General features: G+C 43.9%; 1 protein-coding gene across 2 annotated transcripts; it reads right to left on the bottom strand.

Annotated features, from left to right (window-relative positions):
- Nucleotides 1–5007: 5007 nt before the first annotated feature.
- On the bottom strand, nt 5008–23624 carry FADS6 (fatty acid desaturase 6). Of its 2 annotated transcripts, XM_027873103.1 has the most exons (6): nt 23167–23624; nt 21399–21565; nt 13019–13199; nt 10698–10885; nt 9685–9864; nt 5008–7639 (listed from the first exon to the last, which is right to left on the bottom strand). In XM_027873103.1, exons 1-6 carry the CDS (start codon nt 23426–23428, stop codon nt 7490–7492), a joined length of 1128 nt encoding a protein of 375 aa, XP_027728904.1. In that variant the 5' UTR covers nt 23429–23624; the 3' UTR covers nt 5008–7489. The 2 variants fall into 2 exon arrangements, with proteins under 2 accessions (XP_027728904.1, XP_027728905.1); XM_027873104.1 differs by lacking the exon at nt 9685–9864.
- Between the last annotated feature and the right edge of the window lie 448 nt (nt 23625–24072).

Here is a 24072-nt window from a genome sequence, read left to right as displayed (position 1 = left end):
CAGGGGCTTCTCCTGTGATTTATATGTTTCCCTCATTAACTACTGAGGAATGATTACAACATGATGAGACAATTACAACAGTCTGGTAGAGGTTGTCCTTTCCTCCATGATTTCCCTTCCTCTCAATTCCTACCCCACAACTACTCTGTGCATTGTTGCCAGATTAGTGTTCCTAATGCATAGATCTGATGACGTCACTCTAAAGCTTCGATTACCTCACCACTGCCTATAGAATTGAGTTCAAAGCCCTTGATTCTGGCATTCCTTACCTTCTCCTATCTGGCTCCTACCCACCTCTCCAACCTTTTCACCTATATGTGAATCTCCTTCTACAAACTGGTCTACCAATGGGCTTCCCACAAAACACACAACATGAAGTAGCATATCCAGATCTCAGCTGAGTGACCTTTAGACAAGTCACTTCACCTCTCTCTCAGGACCTTAGTTTCCTCATCTGATGGAATAGATGATTTCTGAAGCCTCTTCCAGCTCTGATTTCCCATGACCCTAGGTCACATATACCATTCATAACTTTGCTTCTGATATTCCTCCAGTCAAGAATGCCCTCCCCAACTTCACTTATCTAAGTCCTGTCTATCTTTCAAGGTCCACATTAAGCTCCACCTTCCCTGCACGGTCCTCCCAGGCCATCCCAGCCCCCAATAATCTCTCTCTCCTTTCTCTGAATTCCATTACCTGTCCACACCATTCAACTGACATTTAATACATTCTGCCTTGATCCATTATTATCTTTTTCAGTTACTAGGGAGCACTAATATATAAAAAGAATTTTAATTTTTCATCCACGTCTTTCATTTATAACATATCCCATCTTTCCTGTTATTCTGAGCTCCACAAAGTCTGATCTGTCTCTTCTTTCTTCATTACAGTGCCTGGGCACATAGTACTCATAGTCTGTAATACCAAGTTGATGACATATTGCATTTGCTAAAGATCCCAAAATAAAGTACTTTGGAGAGATGCTTTTCTTTTTCATCCACACCTTGTGATTTCATTGTTATTGTCCCAGTGTAGAAACTTCCTTCTCCCAATGTAGATCAGCAACTGCAGTGCAATTTTTAGGCTTAAAGAGCTGCTTTGGGATAAGTATTTTGCAAGTCACTGGTATGGATCAGCAGCAAAACTCAAATGCAGGTCTTCCTGACTCAGAAGCCAACTCTCTAAGCATCTGGGTTTCCTCAGCATTCACACATTCTGTTTCCACCATTAATTTGCCCTTTTTTTCCTGTGTTGTTTGGTAAGTGTTCCTAATGTATGTTTCCCCTATTTCCCCCAATATACTTTAAGCTCCTTAAGGGTAGGGACCACATTGGCCGTTTCACCCACAGATGCTCAGAGCACAGTATGGGTTTCTTTCTGGACACTTTATGCCATATTGGACTGTTCCTTACTGAATCCTTTCCCCACCTCCCTCCCTTCCTCCCCCAGCAGGAAGCTGGCCCTGAGGCTCAAGGGAAACAGGCAGCCTTGGCGCTTTGCTCACCAAGGCCAATGACTTCAGCATGAAGAGCTCAGCCTTCACCTACAAAGATGAACCAGAGAAACATCTGAGGAAGGGGGAGAAGATGAATCATGAAGCAGCAAAGTCTTAGTAGAAAGAATGCTGGCAAAAAAAAATTTTTTTTAAATAAAAAAAGAAAGAATACTGGCCTGGGAATCAGGAGACCTGGGTTCTAATCTCAACTCCACCACCACCTAACTTTGTGACTGAATTATTCCTTTCACTTCTCTGGGTTCATCTGTAAAATGAAGGGGTTAGGTGAGATAGTCTCTGTGGTCTTAGGGAGTTTTAACAGTCTATGATCCTAAGGTTAGGGACTATGGTGAGGGGACAGAGTAGTAGGGCTGGGAGGAGGGGTGGTTTGGGGCAGTTTTGAGATAAAGGAGGTAGAGGTAGAGGAGGTGGAGAAGGCTTGGAACAGGAAGTGATTGAAGAAAGAACTGGGATGGTTGAAAAAATGACAGACTAAATTAGGAAACCTCTCCATCACACAGGCCAGCACCAGGGGACAGGTGAGAATACCCCACCATACCAGCATGAGCCAGGCCAGATACCTTCCTAGAGATCCCTGGGGCAATCTGGTGCTCCAAGATGGGCAGAAAAGATGGGAAGGGGGTATGTGAGAAGAATCCACAGAAACAGGATTATTAGGCCTGGAAGAGGCCTGAGAGCTCATCTGCTGCAACATCCTACTTTTACATATGAGAAGCCCGAAGCTTGGAGAGGAAAAGTGTCCTTTACCCTCCAGAACCTGGGAAATCTGTTAAAGTGCCTTCCATAAACAGGATGCTACAGAGCTTCTCTGTCTTAAAACTCTTGAAGGAGCTGAGCCAAGGAAAGAGGAGAGATAAGGAAGAGTCTTATTTCAGCAGGTGTTGGGTGGTAGAGAAACCAGCTGAGCCACTGCCTACCACAGGGGCCAGCTCTAGGGTAGAGAACAGCTAGTTGTGTGTGGGGGAGTAAAGTCAGGCACACCTCATCTCACGCCAAGGATATCCCCTTACATGCAGAAGTAAACTTCAGCACCAATCTCCCATAGATGCCATAGCTTTCTCCTCCTCCTCCTTCCCTTCACTTTGTCTTGTCACTTTACCTGTACTCAATATCCAGCCAGTCCTGGACTTCAAAGCTCAGGGAAAGTCAGCAGCCAATACAAGAAGCTTTACACTTCACCTCCATCATTCATTCATTCATTCATTCCTATTTTTTTTCCTTTGTTCCTGTCTCTATCTCCCTCACACACATACATACGACTTTATATCTAACCTCCACAATATTCATTCATATCTTTCTATACCTCTTTTCTTCCTTCCTTCCCCTCAAAGGACCCTGATATCTCCCCTTCTTATATTCCTTTATTCCTCTCTCTCTCATCTGTCTCTCCCTCCATTCTTCTTTCTCTTTTCCAAAGAGCCCTTATGTCTCTCACCCACACATTCATTCCTATCTCCCTTTCTTTCTCTATCTCCTTCTCCTTCCCCACCAAAGGGCCCATTTATCTCTCTTTCTCTCTCTCTCTCTCTCTCTCTCTCTCTCTCTCTCTCTCACACACACACACACACACACACACACACAAATTCATTCTTATCTATGTCTTGTGTCTGTCTCCCTTCCTCCCTCTCCATTATATCTCACCTCCATTCATTCATCTTTCTCTCTCCTATTCCCATCTCCCCTCTCCCTTTATATTGAATTCATTCATGCCTATCTCTTTTTATCTCTTTCTCCCTTCATCACCACCACTCCACACGTTCTCTCCATATATAGTATTTACATCTCTCAGTCCTTCCCCCAGAGGGGTCCTTAGCTAGGTGGATGAAGTGGACCAATTGCTGGACCCGAAATCTGGAAGACTAGAGTTCAAATCTGGCCTCAGACACTTCCTATCTGGGTGATCTTCGGCAAGTCACTTAACCTCTGTTTGCCTCATTTTTCTCATCCTACTCACCCAGGGCTGGTGTGAGGATCAAATGAGATAATAAGTGCCTGGCCCACATTAAATGCTATATAAATGTCAGCTATCTTTATTATTAATTACTCCACCTCCACTCACAATCTCTCTCTTATTTACACACACACACACCCCTCACTCCTCTCGTGTCCACACCAGTCTACCCTCTCTGTGACAGATGCCCCACACTGTCACTTGTCACCTCCATATCCACCTTGAAACAACTCCTAGATTTCTAGATTTCTTTGCCCCTCTTTCACTTCTCGTATAATCTCCTAACTGTGGGAAAGGAGGGTCTTCCCTCTGACCCCCCCATCTCCAAAAGGTCCTGAACCAAGGGTCATTGGGGCTGGGTTCCAGCTTCGAACTGGCCCCTGACTCGCTGCGGGTGACGTTGGGCAGGGGTGACGTCCCTTCACCTGGGGCTCAGTTTCCCCACGTGCAGATGACGGCGAGGGGACTTCTTGAGACTGAAGCCGCCACCCATGACCTCCGCCCCCACTGATGCACGTCCTGTATCTAGGAGGGAGGCAGCAGCAGGAAGCGGCCCCAGCCCCAGTGAGCCACGGAGAGCCAGGACACGGTGCACCCGTTGGCTCGGAGATGCTGCGCAGACGACGCTCCGCCCTTCATCTTACGTCACGCACAATACCCCGCCCCCCGTTTCCGTCACGCCAGAATCTGTGCCCCGACCCCTCCTTCCGCGGTCTCTCTGGGTAACCCTGCCCCCTTGCGGGACAAACCCAATCCTCGGGCTCCACCCTCCGTCATTCGCAGCCCCACCCCCAGCTTCCGGAAGACTAGAGCCCGCCTTAATATTTATTAGAGCCAATCACTAGGCGCAAAGGGAATAAAGGCGGAATAACTTCCCCTCTCTTTCCCTGCCTCCCAAGACACCACAGCCAATGAGAAGGGGGCGTTCTGATTTGCCCCGCCCCTCCCCTGGCGGCATGGGGATTGGACGGAAGATAAATTTTCCCCGCCTTCTCTGTGTCTGATTCCTTCCGAAGGTTAGTCTGAACCCAGTAACAGCCAATCTTAAAAAGGGCTCCAAAATTCTCTGCAGGGCCGGGGAACTTAGGTCCAGGCGCTCTGTTAACTAACCCCTGGTCTGGAACCTGCAGAGCTCCAGGATTCTTTGGTTCCACATTCCCTGTGTTGATGAACAACAAGCATTTATAAGCACCTACTGTGAGCCTTCGGAGTATTTTACAAATATCTTCTTTGATCTTCACAACCACCCTTGGAAGTGGCTACTATTATTTCCCCCATTTTACTCTTGAGGAAACTGAGGTGGACAGACATGAAGGGTGTTGCCCAGGGTCACACACTAGTAGTAACGTGTCTGAAGTCGAATTTGAATTCGTGTCTTCTGCCTTTGGTCCAAAGTTGTATTCACTGCGCCCCCTAGCTGTCAAGGGGAAAACTACGTGTGACTGTGATATAAACAGATATAGAAAACCAGTCTGGCGTCCTACCAACCCACCTCCTCCTCCAGTCTCCAGGAGTCAAATCAATAATCAGGAATCATCGGTCACATCTTGGGGTGGTTTTAATCATTAGCCAGGACCATCTAACTGAGACCTTTTCTGACTGTGCATTATTTATTTGGAGGATTAGCTATTTAATTGACTTGCCTCCCAGTTCACAAAGCAGCTGATGCATCTACAAACCCTGAGTCTAATAGTAACTGTTAACATGTATGTAGTGCTTTAAGATTTGGAAAGTGCTTTGCCAATGCTATCCCACTTGATGGTCACAACACCACTGTCAGGGAGGTTGTTATTATTGTCTCCATTTTGCCAATGGGGTAACCATCTTGTCCAGGGTCCCATTGCTAGTAAGTGGCTGAGGCAACTTCCCTTCTCCTCTGCCAAGGCCTTCACTCTGTCACACCACTTTACTGGCTCAATAATAATACTGCCACTTCACAGCTGCATACTCCCATCATCCTTTTGACCGAAAGGGCTGCCCTAACCGCCTTCCCCACCTCCACAAGAGAGAGGAGTGGATCTCACTCTTACAGATAATTTCTGAGATCAAAGATGCCAAGCAAATAACCCTGGAGAATGATATTCCTCTCTTCCAAGACTGAGAGAATTTCCCTAAACTTGAGGCTGAATTTCTGAGTTTTTTCCCCAAAACTTAGCACCCATTCCCCATGCCCCATCTGAATAATTAGAATCCCCTGCTCTGTTCTGTGACTTATATTAAAATCATTTCAATTAAAATCCTGGAATAAATACTAGCGTACTTTTAAAGCCAACCTCCCAGCTCTAAGAGCTAACCATTTTACTTGGTGTATGGCCATGTAACCAAACCAGACACTCTCAACCTTGCAGTCAGTCCAGACCTCTCCAGTCTAAATCTTGTGGATGTCCTACAACTCACTAGACCCTTGGCCTCTCTTCTAGTCACCTACTCCCCTCGCCTCCCTTTCCCTGCCCCACTCCCATCATTATACTTACAAACTTCAAGCTAAAGTATCACTGATCCACGTTGTCACTGCCCTTGACCTGTGACCCTGCCTTCAAGGTCTCCTTCCCCCCATTAACTAGCTGTCCCATCTCTTTTTCCTCCTCTCTGTTTCTTGCCTGCCCAACTTTCATTCCGAATCTTTTTCCTATTGTGAGAGATGATCTCTGAGGATCTCTCAGGAGTGAAGCCTCCTCAAAGAGTTAATCGTTTCTTATTCCGTTGAAATATTTGCAGCCAGTTGACCTTGTAAGGAAACATGCTTTTCAACACATCCTGTATTTACCAGACCCCACCCCCCTTCCCAAACTGCTTACTCTTGCAAAAACTTCCCACCTTTCCTTGTCTCCAGGCAGGTTTGTGAAACTGTCTTTGTTCTCTGTTGCTGGGGTAGATTGCCCGAATAGATTGTGCCCACAAGGCTTGCACCAATGAGCTGAGAAGAAGGGGGTTAGGGGCTATATAATCTTTCTTTGCTGAGCACAGCCTTGCACTCTTCCACCACAGCGATCTTAGGCAGACGGAGGGTGCCCTTTCTCGAGAAAGCTAATAAAGAAATCTTTCTCTCTGCTACATCTGAGTCTCCAGAATTTATTGGTAAGGGTCTTCATGTCTCACACACTATCTTGCTTCCAACCCCACTATTTCCCTCTACCATAAGCCTCCTCTCTCCAGTAGATTATGTCCTCCTAACCTTTTTTTGTAAGTCTCAATTCAAAACAAGATTTTTTTTTTCCTAGGGATCACCAAGATTACTCACAGATGTCTATAAGTTCCTACTCCTATTTTCCACCTTGAGAGAAGTGCTTAATCTGATTCCCTTTTGCCTTCAAATCCTACCCAGATCCTAGAGAGGTATCCTGAGCCACAGGAAATGCTAAGCCAATATCTTGGGCTGATTCTGGCTTTCCTAAGCTGGGGTTCCCACAGTGTATTAGCAATTACAGCAGAATTGAAGAGGAACTCAGTGACTACTATTTGAAGGATTTCTTGGGAGCACACAGGACCCAACCTTCCTTTGTTCTCCTTTCTTACCAGATGTCTCAGCAAAGCCTACTGCCCTCACTGACACTTCACATTCAGAGTCAGAAGGGAAGACAAAGGAAAGGGGACAAGGAATCAGGCTGATTTGTTCTAAGATGAAGATGGTCTAAAGGATCATGGAGAGGAGTACACCATTCCCAAAGGAGGAAAGGCCACCACTCTCGCTGCCCACTCTTTGCCCAACTCAGGAAAGGGCAAACAGTGTTCCATAGGCCTCCAGGGCATATACCCACTTGCCCTCTGGGGGAGGTACAGTGCTGGATGTGCCCCCTACCCAATACCCATCCCTCCTACCCCAAGATGGAAGGGTGAAAAAGCAGAGGGCCCATCCAAGAGAAGCCTCCCAATCCACTCAGAGCTCCAGGGAGCAGAGAGAGGCAGGCTTAGGTTCTAGGGTGATGTCTCTGGGTATGTTCCCAGCCAAAGCAGAAGGATCTTGAGCCAGAACCCTGGTGAGGGCAAGGGGGCTGGGGAGACTTGTCAGTGAGGGAACATCCTCACTGGAGCCCCACCAGGTCAGTGATGGGAGGGGCATGCACCATGAGCTCCTCATATCTGCTCAAGAAAAGCCAAAGTCTTGACAGGTAGGAGTCCTCATTGTATGGCAGATGGTTCCTTTGAAGGAACTGAGATACCACTGGCTTCACCTAGAAGAAAAGGAGTGAACAAAGACTAATAAGATAGAGATCTGGTCTTTTTCCCAAAGGGGACTCCTCCTCCACTCACCCCCTTTTCACATGCTAATGTCTGTAGCAGTCAGCTCTAGTTGGGAACCCAGGAAATGAGGGTGTTTAGTCCAGCAGTCAAAAGAAAGGATCATAGGATCATAAATTTAGACTTGGAAGGGCCCTTGGGGGTCATCTAGTGCAACCTCCTTATTTTATAGATGAAGAAACTGAGGCCCAGAGAAGTTTCATGGACTTGTTCAAGGTCACACAACGAATAATACTGGTATTAAGTAATAAAACCAAGATTAGAACCTGGATATTGCACTATAAATTCAACACCGTTCCATGAAATCAGATTTCTTGGGAGCACAGAAGGTTCTAGGACAGATTTATGACATTTCTGCCATTGTGGCACTCTTTGTCCTAAATGCCAGAGGCACACCCTTATCTCCCAGGCCACTGAACAGGATTGGGTGTCTACAAGCTTCATTCCCTATTGTTCTCTTCCTTTCTACTAGAATCAAACAGGACAGGTCATACTCTAAGCCTCCTTGACCTCAAGAGTCCAAGACAAAGACAGGCCATCTTTTATGCCCACTAAATGAACCAATCTAAGTCTCATATTTGGTGACCTCTCCCAGCTTCCTTGGAGAACCACCAAAATAGTGTCTTGCACATAGTCACCAACTGAGAGATGTTTGTGCAAGTTGAATTTGAGACTGAAAATTAATGTGGCTGTTTAGACCCAAGGAAAAGTGGGTTAGAGGTTTTGAGGAATGGACATATGATGGGGTAGAGGAATGGACAAGCAGCATCTTCAGATCTATCTTTACTATATAAAGGGCTATTCGGGAGGAAATGCTGACATGTTCTCCATCACAATAGAGCTCAAATGAAAAGAATTTCCTATAAATTGCAACATCAGAGTCTTGGGTTAGACCTGTCTCAAAAGTGATTAACTCCTGGATTGTGGGACCAATAGAAATCATGGAATCCCTTATTCTAGAGATCTCTTCATTCAACAGGAAATTATTAAGTGCTTACTATGTGTCAAACATTAGGCTAAGTGCTTTATAATTATTACCTCATTTGATTCTCACACTACCTTGGATGGTAGTTATTATTCCCATTTTACTGTTGAGGAAAGTGAGGCAGACAGAGGTGAAGTGACTTGTCCAAGGTTACAGAGCTAGTAAAATGTCTATGGCCAGGTTTAAATTCAAGTCCCCTTGAGTCCAGACACAGTGCTCTATTCACTGCACCACACAGCTGCTTATTGCAAAATATTTAAGAAGAGGGCTGACAAGAAGCATGGGAAGACTTATATGAACTAAAGCAAAATGAAGTGAGCAAAACTAGAAAAACAATAGACACAGTAACTACAGCAAGGTAGAAGAAAAGAACAACAGTAACATCAAAAGTAGAAACTAATTGCTTTGAGATTATAATGACCAAATTTGGTCCCAAGAAAAAAAAAAACTCTCTCTCTCCTGCCTTTGCATATGTGAGATACTATGGGGGTAGGATATAAAGTCAAATGGTTGATTCGATGTCTTGTTTTACTGAACTGGCTTTTTTTCCTCTTTCTTTTTAAAAAATTATTCATTAGATGTGGTTATTTGGGAGAGAGAGAAGGACTTTTTTTTGTCCACTCTTTGCATCTCTAGCACATAGCAGTGTTGGGCACCTGTTAAGTGCTTAATAAATGTTTGTTGATTGGTTGATATTAGAAACCCAAACAAAAATATCAATACTTTTTTCTATGTGGAGTTGAAGTAGTTGATTTTCCATTGCGTGCTGACCCCCTCAAGAAACAGTGGGCAGGACTAGCTCTAGACACGTATACCCTGAAGCTATTCCCACTGGACCAGTTTCTTAAGTCTCTCTAACTGCTCTCCCCTGCCCCAACCCTGTTCTTCCCTGCCCCTAATTCTTTTCTCCTTAGTCCCTAATTCTTTTCTTTCCTTCTCCTAGACATTTTCTCTCCTGTCCTAAGCCCTTTTCTGCCCCTATCCCTCTTCTACCTTTAGACACATATTGTCAGAGAGCCGGGGGAAGAGGTGATGTTCCACATGGCAGCTGATGAGAGAATGGCCAAATGTCCAGTCCAGGATGGGGTTTCGGGGCAGGTTGAGCACCCCAAGGCTCATCATGTGGATCCTCCGGGGCTTCTTATCCAACGAGAACATGGGCAGCCCGATGTGCTTTGATACATACACAAAAAGACACATACAACCATACTCTGAAATTGTAGCCCTTTTTCAGCCTGAGGGAAGGCAGTACTCATACTGATCCCCTAGGCTGGGCTGATTTCCTTTGACTTGCTTTGGAGTATTCCCCTCTTGGAGACACAATCATTTGAGATCTCTCAACCTGGCTTTGAATTTGAGAGTATTCTTCAGTTGTTTAAGTCCCCTAGTTTTTCTTTCTCCCCACTTGACATCCATACCCACCCAGGAGACCTCTAGCCCTACCTAGTCTTTGTTTCCCCTAGAGAAGGGCTTCCTAAACTTTTTCCACTCTCAATCCCTTTTGCTGCTTCATTGTCTGTTTTTTTTTTTTTGCGTGGCCTAAGGGCACGTGCATGCAAAGTGCACATGCTTTGTGTTCAGAACCAAGGTTGTAGTAAAGTTGTCCAATGCACCATGGGCTAGGGCTGCCAGAAACACCTCGGTTTCATCATACATTTGATTTTGAATTAATTTTTGGTGGTTGGACTTTCAGAAATCTTTTACTGTTGCCAAATTCTAGTGCTTGCCCAAGAGCAGTAATGTCAAACTCACATAGAAATGGAGCCACTAATCCATATATAAAGATTCCTACCAGCTAAATATTGAATTAATTTTAAAATGTAATATCTATTTTCATTGTGTTTTTATTTGCTTTGTTAAATATTTCTCAATTCCATTTTAATCTGGTTCAGCTGTATTTGAGAGTGATGCCAGCAGCATGGGCAGGGTGTTTGGAGCCTCTGCCCTAAAGAACACTTTCCCCCCAACCCTCCAACACCTCAGAAAATTGGCAGGGAAAGCCTTACCTGGAAGATGTTGACATGGATGTAGGGGTGAGCCAGCAGGCCCCGGGTGATAAGCATGCAGAGAAGAGCAAACCCAGGAGACTGGAAGCCAGAGACTTTGATCAGCAGCCAGTAGTGAGAGAAGAGCCCCAGGGACATGAGACACAAGGTCCGAAGAACTGTCCTAGGCTCCTCCTTCCTCAGCAGCCCTTTGGGAAAAAGGAATGTGAGGCAAGGTGGTCAGTATCTTCTGAGCCCCCTCTAAGTCTCCAAAAGACTAGAATAGCAAGTAAAGACTAAGATGGTAGAATAGTAGATTTAGAGATCTAGAAGGGAGCTGGGTGGTCATTTCTTCCTCCCTATTCATTGTTTAATGTGGACCACGTGCTGTAATAGTTAAGATGTTTGACTTTAGATCCTAAGATTGAGGTTTGAGTCCCTTCATGGTCTAATTGTTTAGGGCAGCTAGGTGGCAAAATGGATAGAGTGCCGTGGAGTCAGGAAGACTCATCCTCCTGAGTTCAAATCTGGCCTCAGGTGCTAGCTGTGTGACCCTGGGCAAGTCACTTAACTTTGTTTGCTTCAATTTCTTCATCTGTAAAATGAGTTGGAAAAAGAATAGCAAACCACTCCAGTATCTTTGCCAAGAATACCCCAAATGGTAGTATTTTACTACCCCCAAAGGGGATCACAAAGAGTCAGCCAGGACTGAACAATAACAACAATAAAACTCATTTTTAAAATGAGAAAATTAAGGGAAATGACTTACTTAAGGTTACACAGATAGAGAAAGTGACAGACCTGGCATTCAAACTCAGGTCCTCTGACTTCAAATCCATCGCCCTCCACACCACATCCCACTAAGAGCCGAGGGGGATAGAACACAGGACTAGGAAGAAGAGGTCAAAGTTCTAATCTCAGCTCTGCCACTAACTGCCTCTGTGACCTCCCACAATTCACTTAAGCTCACTGGGCCTCAGTTTCCTCAAATGCAAAATGAAGGAGCTGGATTAGGCCATCTTTAAGACCATCTTCCTGCTTGAACATTCGCCAATTTCTTCCCAGGCTGGGGCCCTTTGGAGCTCAATTGTAGAATTTAGAGCTGGAAGGGACCTTAAGGACCGCACAGTTCAATTCAATTACGTTACAGGTAAGAAAGTGCAGAGAAACCAAGAGATTTGCCCAGAGTCCCACAGGTAGCACACACAGAACTAAGATCTGAACTCAGGGCTTCTAGCTCCAAGCCCTCTGCTTATAGGACTCCACCTGATGCACTTTGTAGATGAAGGGATATTTAATGGGGCTGGGGCAAGGTAAGAAATTCAGCCCTGCCACAGACCATAGAATATATAGGCACATTATTAAAAGACCATAGAGGCTATTGAGGTTTCTTTCAGCCCAAAGTACAGCTCCAGAGCTATCAGGGAGTTCTTCTAGTAGGTATGTAAAAGCAGTTAGGTGATGCACTGAATCCAATATTGGACTTGGAGTCAAGAAGACTTGAGTTCAAATCCTATCTCAGATACTTGCTAGCTGTGTGACCCTGGGCAGGTCAATTAACCTTTGTCTGTCTCAGTTTCCATATCTATAAAATGGGGATAACTCACGGAGGTTGTTGTGAGGACCAAATGAGGTACTTGTAACAACAAAAAAACAAAAAAACAAAAACAACCACTTTGCAAACCTTATAGTGCTGCATAAATGCTAGTTGTTATTTATTTATTAGTTATTAAGTATCATAAGATATTTCTCCTCCCAAAGACTGGTATCTAAATCCAAGCATCTTTATTGCTGTGGGGAGTTACAAATAAGTGACTTCCTCCAGGTAATAATAATAACTCACATTTCCATAGCATTTTAAGGTTTACAAGGAACTTTTAGCACACGGTCTTTAAAAGATAAGCATTATAAATATTGTCATGCCCATGTGTAGCATGGGGAAAATGAGGTTCAGATAATTTAAATATCTTGTTCAGGGTCACACAGCTAGTGTATTGCGGACCTGGGATTCTCACCTGGGCTCCTGATCCCAGAGCCAATGCTATTCCCACCACACCACTCGCTCAACATTGTGCCTCAGCATTCAAAGGCTCTTAGCTCACCCTGCCTCTTAATAACAGGACAATAATCCCTAAGTTGTTGACAGGGTGAGCAATCTATCTATCCTACCTGAGCTGGGAATGAGACCCAGAAGTCTGGCCCCCAACTTGCTCCATCAAATGCCTCCTTGAAGGTGGTGGGGGAAGGGAGAAGTGTGGTACTCCTTTTCCAAGGAGGTTCTTTAATTCTACTCAAGGATGTGGCCTGGGAATTTTGGGGACTGGTCCTGGGGGGGTACCCACCAAGTGCCACCAGAGGGGTGATGATGGGTAACATCAATGGAGCAAAGAACATGTAGACATATCGATTCAGGATAGGCACCTTCCACGTACTCGAGTCCCCCAGGCCCACCACATTGGTGTAACCATGATGTAACTTCACATGGCCATGTGTGGCCTGTTCAGCTGTGAACGAAGTACACACCTAAGGAGTGTGAGAGTAGAGAAATGGAACAATAAGGGTGCTAGGAACACTGGCACGGGAACAGAAGACCTTCTTGGGCACAGGCTAACATAGGGGTGCTTTGCTTTAGGACCACCTCCCAAGCCCTCCGAAATACTCAAGAATTTTTGCATTTACAGTCAGCTTCCCATTCATTATGTACATGAATAAAGAGGATTGTGATGGCAAATGTATTTTTCTTCTGGCTTTTCAAAGCAATTTGTGATTTTCCTACAGCATCTTTACTGTCCTAATTCTGCTTTGACTCTCTGGGTCTACATCAGTTAAAAGGCAGGGTGGACCCTCAGTGTTCTAGGTAGGTAAAGACAGATAATCTGGGATTGAAAATGTACATGGACTGTCCACAAAGTCAATAAACCACTGGATAATTAATTGCATAGATCACACAGCAACAGAGATGGAAATTTGGTGGAATTCTCTGCAGACAGAAACGAACAGAGAAGGGCAGAAGCATGGAGAAATCTGAATGCATGATAGGAAGTTAATGCTTTTGTTATATGCAAATATATGCAAAAGTTACAGAGCATAGTACTCCCTAGAAGCTTTTATCTAAGCCAATAATTTTTATTTATTTCAGATTTACCCTCCTGCCCACCTTCAAGAGGAATTGAAGGGGCTTACCCTTTAAAACAGAATGTATGTTCCAAAGCACTAATAGAATAGTGCAAATTAAAAGAATTCCGAGGTTTCACTCCACACCAAGTAAATTGGCAAAGATGGGAACTAGCAATGTGGGAAGAAGACAGGCACACTGATGTACTCTTGGTGAAGCCATAAAGTAGTCCAACCATTCTGGACTTCAATTTGGAATTATTCAAGAAAAATGACTAATCCATTTATACGTTGTGATCCATTGATCTTACCATATTCCCCAAAGAAGTTAGAGACAGAAACAAAAATCTAATAAATGTTCATAGCGGCACTTTTTTTGGTAATGATGAGCCAGAAATAAGAGATTCCCTTTGAAAAATCAAAGTATAGGAATGTAATGGAATATTATTATACACTGAGAAGGATTCTGGGAAATCTGGGAAAACTTGTATGAATAGACCTAGAACAAAATAAATGAAATGAGACCAGTATAAACAGTCACTGCAGCATGAACAGATTCCTAAAAGGAAGTTGAACCCTGAATAGTGACAAAAAGCAATAAAAGTCCTGGAGAAGAGCTAATTTATCAAACCTTCTCCCTCTGGCGGAAAGGTGGATGACTACCAGGACAGCATACTGTATGTACACTGTCAGGCATTCTCTGTCTTGCATATTTTTGCTTAATACTTTTTCTTTGTCACAAGGGATGGTCAAATCTGGAGAGGTGGGTGGGAAATGATTATGATGTAAAGACAAAAGCCAGCAATAAAATGCATTTAAAATGGAAAAGAATACATTTAGGGACAAAACAGAATAAAATCCCTCTAGGAATATCAACCATTTAAGACAATTGAAATGGTATGGTTGAGCACCGAATTTTGCTCTAAATTTTCTGGCAGCAAAGGCTAAAAGAGAAACAAGTTAGGTTACATAGTTTTAACATTTTCTATTTGCACTGCATTTCCTGACAAGAGGAAGCATTCAAATTAATCTTCAGGGATAACGTTTTTTCTCACACTAAACCCAAGAAGAAACTTTTGTTTTGTACCAAAAAGTATTCTGTAACAAAATGGACAGCATTGCAAACTCTGGTTTTACAGAGGAAATAAACATTCTGATAAAACCAGTGATTCTTTTTATTAACTTTCTAAAAGGTGGAATTTCTGAAGGATCTAGACAAAGTCAATTGTTGTCTGTGCCCTAGGTAAGGTTGGAAAATTGCGATCCTGCGTGTGATAGTTCACCAGAGGCCTCAAGCCTTCACTGTAACATGTGACTTGGCTTATCACAAAATAAATAAAAGTTATCATCTTTGTGCCTGACTTTGACCTTGCATCTAAGAGGAGTGTAGTAGTGTAATAGAAACTTGGACCTGGAGAATGGAATTTTCTGACATGAAAAATGTTTGTAAATAAAAAATAATATTCAGAAGCATCCTTTGTTGTGCCTTCCCACCTCTAACATTGCATCTGAAATGACCACCTATCTTGCCTATGAAATAAAAGACATTTTTATTGTGCCTTAAAGTTTTCAAAGCTTTTTGTATACATTTGATCCTCAAAACAGTGCTATGAGGTAAGTACTGCAGACGCAGCATACTGCCCCCCTCAAGATAAGGAACCTAAAAGTAAAAAAGTTTTAGTGACTTACCAAAAGTCACATAGCTAGCAAGTATCCATTTGGAACCCAGGTATTCCTGACTCCAGGTCCAGATTGCTATTTATTAAATCACCACACTTCTCCCAGGTGCTAGGTCAAAGTCAGTTCAGGATCTCCTAGGGAGAGCCTTTAGAAGATGGCAGTCTGTAGAAATCCTAATATGTTTGTGTGTGTGTCTGTGTGTGTGTACACACATACATATACACACACACACATACATACATACATACATACAAATATACACACATACACATATCAGCTTATATGGAGAGTGGTCCTAACTATAGGCTAGGCATTGGACTTGTGATTTTCACTGGTATTGGGAACCCCCTCTGCCAATGCAAGTTGGCACCTTTTCTGTAGCTTCACATGTCTCTTGCATCTATCCCCTTCTCTCTACATACATGGTTACCTTCCTATTTCTATCTCTTATTAGGACCATTGTAATGGGCTCCGATTGGTCTACTTGCCTCCTATCTCTCTCTTTCTTAATCCAACCTTCCCAAAACTGCCCAAATAATCTTCCCAAGGTATGGGTCTGATCCTGTCACTCCTTCACTTGAAAAAAAAAAAACATTAACTGGATTCCTACTGTCTCTAAGATAATAATAAAAATAATAATGATAAAATGCCTTTACCTTGGCATTTCAGGCTCCATAATCTGGTTCCAACCTTCCTTTCCAGTTTATTTCACATTCCTTCCCATTTAAACACTCAACATTAGTGTCTAAAAATCAATATGCTCCCTTCAGCCTTCTCCCACAGACCTTTTTTCCAAGGCAGTTGGGGGGGGGCAGTTCAGTATGCCAGGCTTTCTGTCTCCCTAACTCTGCCAGTTTGCTTTAGAGCAGTACTGTCAAACTCAGCTACAGGTGGAGGCCACTAATCTGTAAAGATCTCTGTAGAATGCATACAGACTTAGTTTTAAAATGTAATGTTATCTATTGACTTATTTTGTTAAATATTTCTCAATTAAAGTATAATCTGGTTAAGGCTGCACTCAGCCACCTGCTTTACACTTTTGCTTTAGAGCAAGGTTTCCTAATGTGAGACTTGTGAACTTCTTTAATACGTTTTCGTTGTTGTTCAGTCGTTTTCAGTCACGTCCAACTCCTTGTGACTTCATTTGGGGTTTTCTTGGCAAAGATGTTGGAACAGTTTGCCACTTCCTTCTTCAGCTCATTTTATGGATGATGAAACTGAGGCAAACAGGGTTAAGTGATTTGCCCAGGGTTACACAGCTAGTAAGTACCTGAGGTTATATTTGAATTGAGGGCTACTCACTTCCAAGTCTGGCACTCTATCCACTGCACCACCTAGATGTCCATTTAATAAGTTAGGTGGCAATACATAAACGCTAACTATTATGATAATTATGGCTGAAACTCCCTTAAAGATTCACTTCCTTAAAGGTTCAGCTCAAATTCTACTTCCATCATAGATTCCCACCCAAATGAAAGCATATTCTTCCTCCTCAAATGTTCCTGGATCTCTTTGGATCTCTCTTTGGCCCTTATCACTTCCGACATTGAATTATCATTTATATGTGTATATATATATGTGTGTATATATATGTATATATATGTGTGTATATATATATATGTAATGTGGTTACACTAATGTGTATATATCATAGTTTTGTCCCATAGTAAAATATAAACTCCATGAGGGTAGGAATATCATCATGTTTGCATCCAGCCCAGGTGCATGATGATAGATGCTTCATAAATATTTGTTGGATTTAATTGAATAAGTCCAGGCACAAAGATGGCTCCAAAGAGTCATCAGAACAAATGTTTCCAGTTCTTACCTAAGTTTTACAATTTTATAAATGGTGTCTAAGTTATTCACATCCTCTAGACCCTGAGGGTTAAGAAAGTGGGTGGGAAGCTATACAATGGAAGGACTCTTTCCTTAAACTTCATTTTAATTAATTAAAACTCTCAGGTGGTTTCAAATCTCTGTGAGATTTTTGAGAAACAAGGCATTATATGGAGAGTACTATTTATATTACCAGAATCCTATTTATACCAGCTAGCCTCAAGGAGAGATTTGAACAAGATGAACCTTTCTATCGGGAAGGAGCTTATCCTTTTTGAGATCATAATGCAATAAAAATTACATTCAATAAGGGGCCGTAGAAACATAGATTAAAAATTAATAGGAAGGAGTTTAAAAGGACTATTACTGTTTAGTACTCCTCCAATTCCCATCTCATTTTGCAAGTCGAGAATATATCTAAAATTAGGATTGTCCCCAAAGGACTTCAGGATAGAGACTTGCTTTTCCTACTTACAGTGCCTGGCACATAGTAGGTGCTGAATATTTTTTTAAAATTAATTGATCAATTCTTATATACACGGCACTACAATTGTCCAAAAAAAAATATTCCCAGTCCTCAGGGAACCTACATTCTCTTCTAGGGGATACAATGTGTAAACAGATAAGCAAATATGCGATAATATGAGAATGAAGAAAACACAGCCTGGGGGATTAGGAAAGGCTTCAGTAAGTCTTGGCACAGGAAGCTGAAACTCTAAGAAGAGGTTGAGGAGGAAATGCATTCCAGGCATGGGGAACAGTTAGTACAAAGGCACGGAGATGTGGTAAGGGGATATTGAGTTCTGGGGACAGCAAAGTAGGCCAGTGATGCTGGAACACAGCATATGTGAAGAGGAGGAGTGGGAAAGAAGTCTGGAAAGATAAGACTGGAGCCCTTGCATGCAGAGACTTCCAGCTACTCATTTATATCCCACTCTTCAACTGGCCACTAGGTAGCGTCATAGTGCACAGAGCACTGGACCTGGAGTCAAGAGGACCTGAGTTCAAATAGAACCTCAGACATCTACTAGCTGTGTGACCCTTGGGCAAGTCACTTCACTTCCACTTCATTTTCCTTAACTGTAAAATCAGGATAATAATAGCCCTTCCCTTCCAGGGTTATCGTAAGGGTCAAATGCGATACTTGTAAAGCACTTATTCCAGTGGCTTACACATAGTGGGTGCTTAATAAATGCTTGTTCCCATCCCTTTCCATTTAACAATGGAAGCCCAAGCATTCTGGGGTTGTAGCTGGTCTCCAGCCTATTGAGTAAGTGAACTAATCCCCACCCATGGGTGCCGGGGATGGAAAACTTACTAAAATGGATTACGAGGATCAAAGACCCAATGACCTCTTCTGTTTCCCCAGAGGTTTGCCCCAAGAATGCAGAGAGAAAAGCAAAACAAAAGAGGATAGGGAGAGCTGCATATGGTGACCTACTCTCTTCTCCTATTGAATGTGCTTGAGCTAGTTAACTATCCAGCTGTAGTTTTTACAAAAATAACAACTCATGCTGTGCCTGTGATTACTGTTCACTGCTAAGAATTCACCTATGATGGGTAAGCATTTGTGTAACACTTTTTTTTTTATATTATCTCATTTGGCCCTTATAACAACCCTCTGAAAGGGAGCATAGGATAGTGAATAGAAAGCTGGCCTTGAAGCCAGGTTTAAGTTCTACTTCCCACACATATGGGCTGTGTGACCTTAGGCAAGTCACTTAACTTCTCACTGCTCAAGGTAACCCTCAAGGTAAGGTGCTAAACTATAGATAGACAGAGCTCTATACATACATACATATTTATGTATGTGGATGTTTGTGTACATTTGTACATATAAATAAATTGTATACATATGTACGTATATATGTACATATACACACACATACACACACACTCTGTATATGTGTGTTTGTATATATATGCATATACATACACACATATACACAGGGGCAGTTAGGAGGTACAGTGGATAGAGTGCCAGGCCTGGAGGCAGGAAGACCTGAGTTCAAATCTGGCCTCAGACACTTACTAGATGTGGGACCCTGTGGATGCCATTTAAGCCTGTTTGTTTTAGTTTCCTCATCTGTAAAATGAGCTGGAGAAGGAAATAACAAACCATTCCAGTATCTTTGCCAAGAAAACCCCAAACAGGCTCACAAAGAGTCGGACACAACTGAAACAACTGAATAACAACAACATGTAGGTACACAAATATATAGATAGTATTTCTTCCCATTATTATTACATACAAATACACATACGTATATGGTATTTTTTCACCCAGGCATTCCCTATACCAGTGAAATCACAGGCCTAGTTCCTGTACCTAACAACCCTCTGTGCAGGCGTGTGCTGGTAAATGTGAACAACATGCTTTCCAGGAAGGGGGGCGAGAGAAATTATACACATCACACTTATAAATTTAATCTTCCTTGTTAACATTTTCTCTATCACTTTTTTAAATCAAGACAATTTTTTACAACAACAATAAATCAAGCCTGGATTTTTAGCATTTTCCGATTTCCGAGGTGTAAATGTAAAAAACCCCACACTGAAAATCTAACAATCAGATCTTGTTAACTGGTCCAAGCTGGTTTCAGCACATTCCTGTCCCTGAAGTAGACAGGATGCCCTATTTTACAGATGAGGAAACTAAGGTTCAAAGATATCACAGCAGAGTCACTTACCTGTTGTCTTAGCAAATAATAGAGTCCTGACTCAAATCCAGGATTATATATTCCTAGTGCACTGCTTTGAACATTATTAACGTCATACTTCCTTTGACCTCTTAGAAGGATGAATGTCTCTACATTCTGACTTAAATGATCATACTCATATTTATTTGATAGGGCAAGAGGAGAACCCAGGTGTCCTAATGAAAGGCAGTTAGGTGACATGGTATGTGGAGTACTGGATCTGTAGTCAGGAAGACTTGAGTTCAAATCCAGTCTCAGACACTGAACCTTGAGCAAGTCACTTCCCATTTGTCTGTTTTGTTTCCTCATCTGTAAAATGGGGATAATTAACAATACCTACACCCCACAGTTGTTTTGAGGAGCAAACGATATAATATTTGTAAAGCATTTTGCCTACCTTAAAGTGCTATATAGGGGCAGCTAAGTGGTGCAGTGGATAGAGCACCAGCCCTGGAGTCAGGAGGAGCTGAGTTCAAATCTGGCCTCACATACATGATACTCACTAGCTGTGTGACCCTAGGCAAGTCACTTAACCCTGATTGCCTCGCAAAAAAATAAATGAAGTGCTATATAAATGCTAGCTATAAACCCTGGGCAAGTCACTTAACCTTGATTGCCTTGCAAAAAAATAAAGTGCTATATAAATGCTAGCTATAATTATTATTAGATAAAGACAGCAGATTGTTAGTTTGATAGAAGTTGAAGACACAGAACTTGTTCAAAGAGCATGGGAATCTTAGCCAGGAATGAGCTAAGTGTAGACCTGGCTTGGAAAACTGGTGATCTCTACCTTCAGTGTCTGTAACTGCCAACCTGGATAAGTTTCATAACCTTGAAAATCATCAGCCTCAAGAGAAAGTCGTTTTCATTCCATTTAAGACAACTCTCCTGAGAGTATTTCTTTGCCACCACAGGGAAGGGAGAAGAGTGTCATGATTGAAGTTGAAGTCAAATCTTAAGCTCTCAGGTACTGAGTAACGTAGGAGGTCTACCCCATCTTTCCCCATGACACCCTGCTTGCAAAATTATGAAGCAACATGAGTTGCAGTCAGAGGAGGAGTCATCCACAGGCCTGGACATGCCAGTTGGGAGCCCCTGGTGAGAGGAAGATGCTCCAAGTAGCTATCAGCCCAGTGTCACAGAAAAAATAGCAACCACACTAGAGTTAAAGAAGCTCAAAGTATGCACATTACATGTCATAAACATAGAATATGTCCACATCACACACCACAATTAAGATACACATACTTTGTATCTTCATCCCACACTTAGTCATGTGCATATGCAGCTGGAATTGCCCACACAAATCCATGTTATTACATTTGCTTGCATACTTGGATTCACACAGGTTGTCCTACACATAGTCCCAGAAGCCCAGTCCCCTCCTTACTTCCACAAAGAAGAGCACCCAAAATCTGCTCCAGTGTTTGGAGTTGCTGAGGGCACCGTGGCTGGCCAGATGGCTACCCTTGACTGTGAATGTGTGATGTACCACCCCCAGGATGATGATCCCTAGGGCACAGACCAGGGTACTCTGGGATCGAAGACACAGGAACCCTGCATGAGAGTGGTGAAAAAAGAAGGTGGGGGAACAAAACATGAGATTAGGATCAGTTTGAGGCTTCAAGACCAAAGACCAGAGATCTAGAAGCAAAGGGTTCAAATTCTATGATTTTCATCAGTGCCCACCCAGGTAATCTCATTTGCTCCAACCCTCAGGTTCTCTACTTGAGAAGAGAAAACATTTAACTAAAAAGATTCTTTGCCCTAATCCCACTGTGGCTTCTATGTACTTTCCATATCACCCTGAAGGGCAGAACTTCAAGCTGGAGGGGGGGCACTGAAATAGGTACTCACTCAGGAGCAGTAATTTTAGTTTCCAAGATTCCTATATTAGAGCTGGAAAGGATCTCAGATATCACCTAGCCCAACTGCCTCATTTTACAGAAGAGGAAACTGAGGCACAAAAAGGTTAAGTCAAGTGCCCAAGGTCATACAACATAGTAGTGACAACATCAAAATCAGAACCAGAGTCTCCTCTCCTCCTCAGCTTTGGGCATGCACTCTGAATCTCCTCCCTCCTCTCTCTCCAAATTCCCCCAAGAATGTAAGGTAAGAGTTAGGAGTAAACATAAGGGTAAGCATGAGGTGGGGATCAGCCTGCAGGATCTCAACTAAGAAGACAGTACGGTTCCCATCCTGAATGCCACTTCCCCACCAGCAGGAAGAAATAATATCCAGAAATAATTCTGTTGGGTACCGAGCCTTAGATTGAGCGTCTCTGATCTTAGCAGGTCCCCAGGTAAATATCCTTCTCCTTCCTTCTCACCATTTCTCCTCAATTCCCTCATCCTTTCTTCTGAATACCCTCCCCATCCTCTCATACTACAAGGTTCCTCACCCATTCCTCACCTCCTTCCTCCTCCTGCCTGTACCCTCCTTTCCTTCTCTCTTTCTTACTCCAGCCTGCCAGCCTTACCTAATATCCCCACCAGCCTCCCCTCTAGAGCAGGTGACCTCGCAGGGTCATGTCCAGACTTAGAGAACCGGGGAACAAGATCTCAGCCCCTGCCCTCTAGCTCAATGACCCCGAGGAGAAGCCTGGGGACTTTGGGATCAATGAAGGACAGACTACAAGCTCAACTTCTGATCCCGGACCTCTTCTCCGTCCTTCCCACCCCCTCCCCGCCAGGCGTTCAGTGAGGGCTAACAATTCTTTTCCCAGCCCCCAAGATATTCAGGAAGGTTTGAGAACAGGTCAGCCCGAAACCCGCAGAGACTGCAGCTGTATTTGCAGCTTTGCCTGGCGGCCTCGCTCAGACCAAAGGAAATTAGAGCTACAAAGAAAGGGCCACTATGTAATCCCTGGGGGAAGAGGGAATTTCATCCCAAAGCCCACCCCAGAAGCATTTCGCTAACAAAGTACGCCTTCCTACCCCTCCCCACAGTCCAAAACAACCTACGTGCATCTCTTCTCCCTCTCCCCATACCCCTCCACCCTACCCCGCAAAAAATACCAGGCTTCGTTAACCCCTTTGGGGCCTGACTCTGCAAAATACCGTGACCTTCCCTACCCCAACGGCGGCTGGAGGATCGATCCGATCCTCCCGGCTTCCTGGAGCTCGGCCCCAGTGCAGGTAGTGCCCCAGACTTCTCACCTAAAGGTAGAGCGAGGAAGTTAAGAGCAAGGATGAACCAATCCAGGCCGTGCCGCTCCCACCAACTACTCGTCTTCACCATCTCCTGGACCAGTGCCTCCAGCTCGCCCATCAGCATCCCCTCCTTCCTGACCCCTGCGTGTCCAGGATCCCTGCAGCTGTCATTGCAGGTTGGGGACACTGGCGTTTCCTTTGCCGTCTGTTGGCTGGAACCCAGGTTCCCTGAGACCATTCTCCTTTCCTTCGGTTCCATGTCCCACATGCGGACGCCGGACACCGGCACGAAAAGAAGTTGGGGTAAGGACAGTGGGCGCCCACAGGAAGGGCTAGGTGAGTACTGGCGCTGCTGGAAGACAGGGAAAGAGTGACCAAAGAGAGGTCCAGGTGCAGGGTCTGGCCAGTGGGCCACCGATACTGGCACCACAGCTGAGAGCAGAGGAGCCCGGGAAAGAGGCAAGACGGAGGCATCCGAAATGGGGCGGGAGGCGGGCACAGGGGTGGGACTGCTGCTCGCGAGCCGCAGAGATTGGGGCTTGGGGGAAGGTGAGAAGAAGAGAGGGGCGGAGTCCGGTACTCAAGATGCGAGGCTAGGGGACCATCGGTGCGGGGGAGGAGGAGCGAGCCTGGACCTGCGGATCCAGGGCTGCTCTGCCCCCGCCCCAGTTGCTGTCTTGGCTTGCGAGAGACTGATTAGTCGAGAGAGGGATGGGGGGAGGGAGCAGGGACAAGTGATTTTGAAAAGGGACCATTTTACATGTCTATCACCTGGGACCCCCGAGGAACCACCTTCCAACCCTCTGGGACCATATGAAGCTGGGGAGGCACAGTCAGAGACAGAAGTGTACCCAGGGCAGTGACAAGAAGAACAGGAGACTAGAAGCTTTCCAAATTCCATGTAGAGGGATG

Source organism: Vombatus ursinus, unplaced genomic scaffold, assembly GCF_900497805.2.
Source record: "Vombatus ursinus unplaced genomic scaffold, bare-nosed wombat genome assembly UNPS02014801.1, whole genome shotgun sequence".
Taxonomy (NCBI): Eukaryota; Metazoa; Chordata; class Mammalia; order Diprotodontia; family Vombatidae; genus Vombatus; species Vombatus ursinus.
The sequence above is the reverse complement of the archived record's forward strand: the minus strand, read 5'-3'. Positions and strand labels throughout refer to the sequence as shown.

Bases quoted from the DNA above. Each gene is read 5' to 3' on its own strand.
- FADS6 (XM_027873103.1), bottom strand. From the start codon at position 23,428: ATGTGGGACATGGAACCGAAGGAAAGGAGAATGGTCTCAGGGAACCTG. The intron at 13,200-21,398 runs GTAAGGAGGGGA...CACACTCCTTAG, and splicing joins GGGTGCTCTTCTTTGTGGAA to GTGTGTACTTCGTTCACAGC. The intron at 7,640-9,684 runs GTAGAAGAGGGA...CTTTTCTTCTAG, and splicing joins CTGACAATATGTGTCTAAAG to GTGAAGCCAGTGGTATCTCA.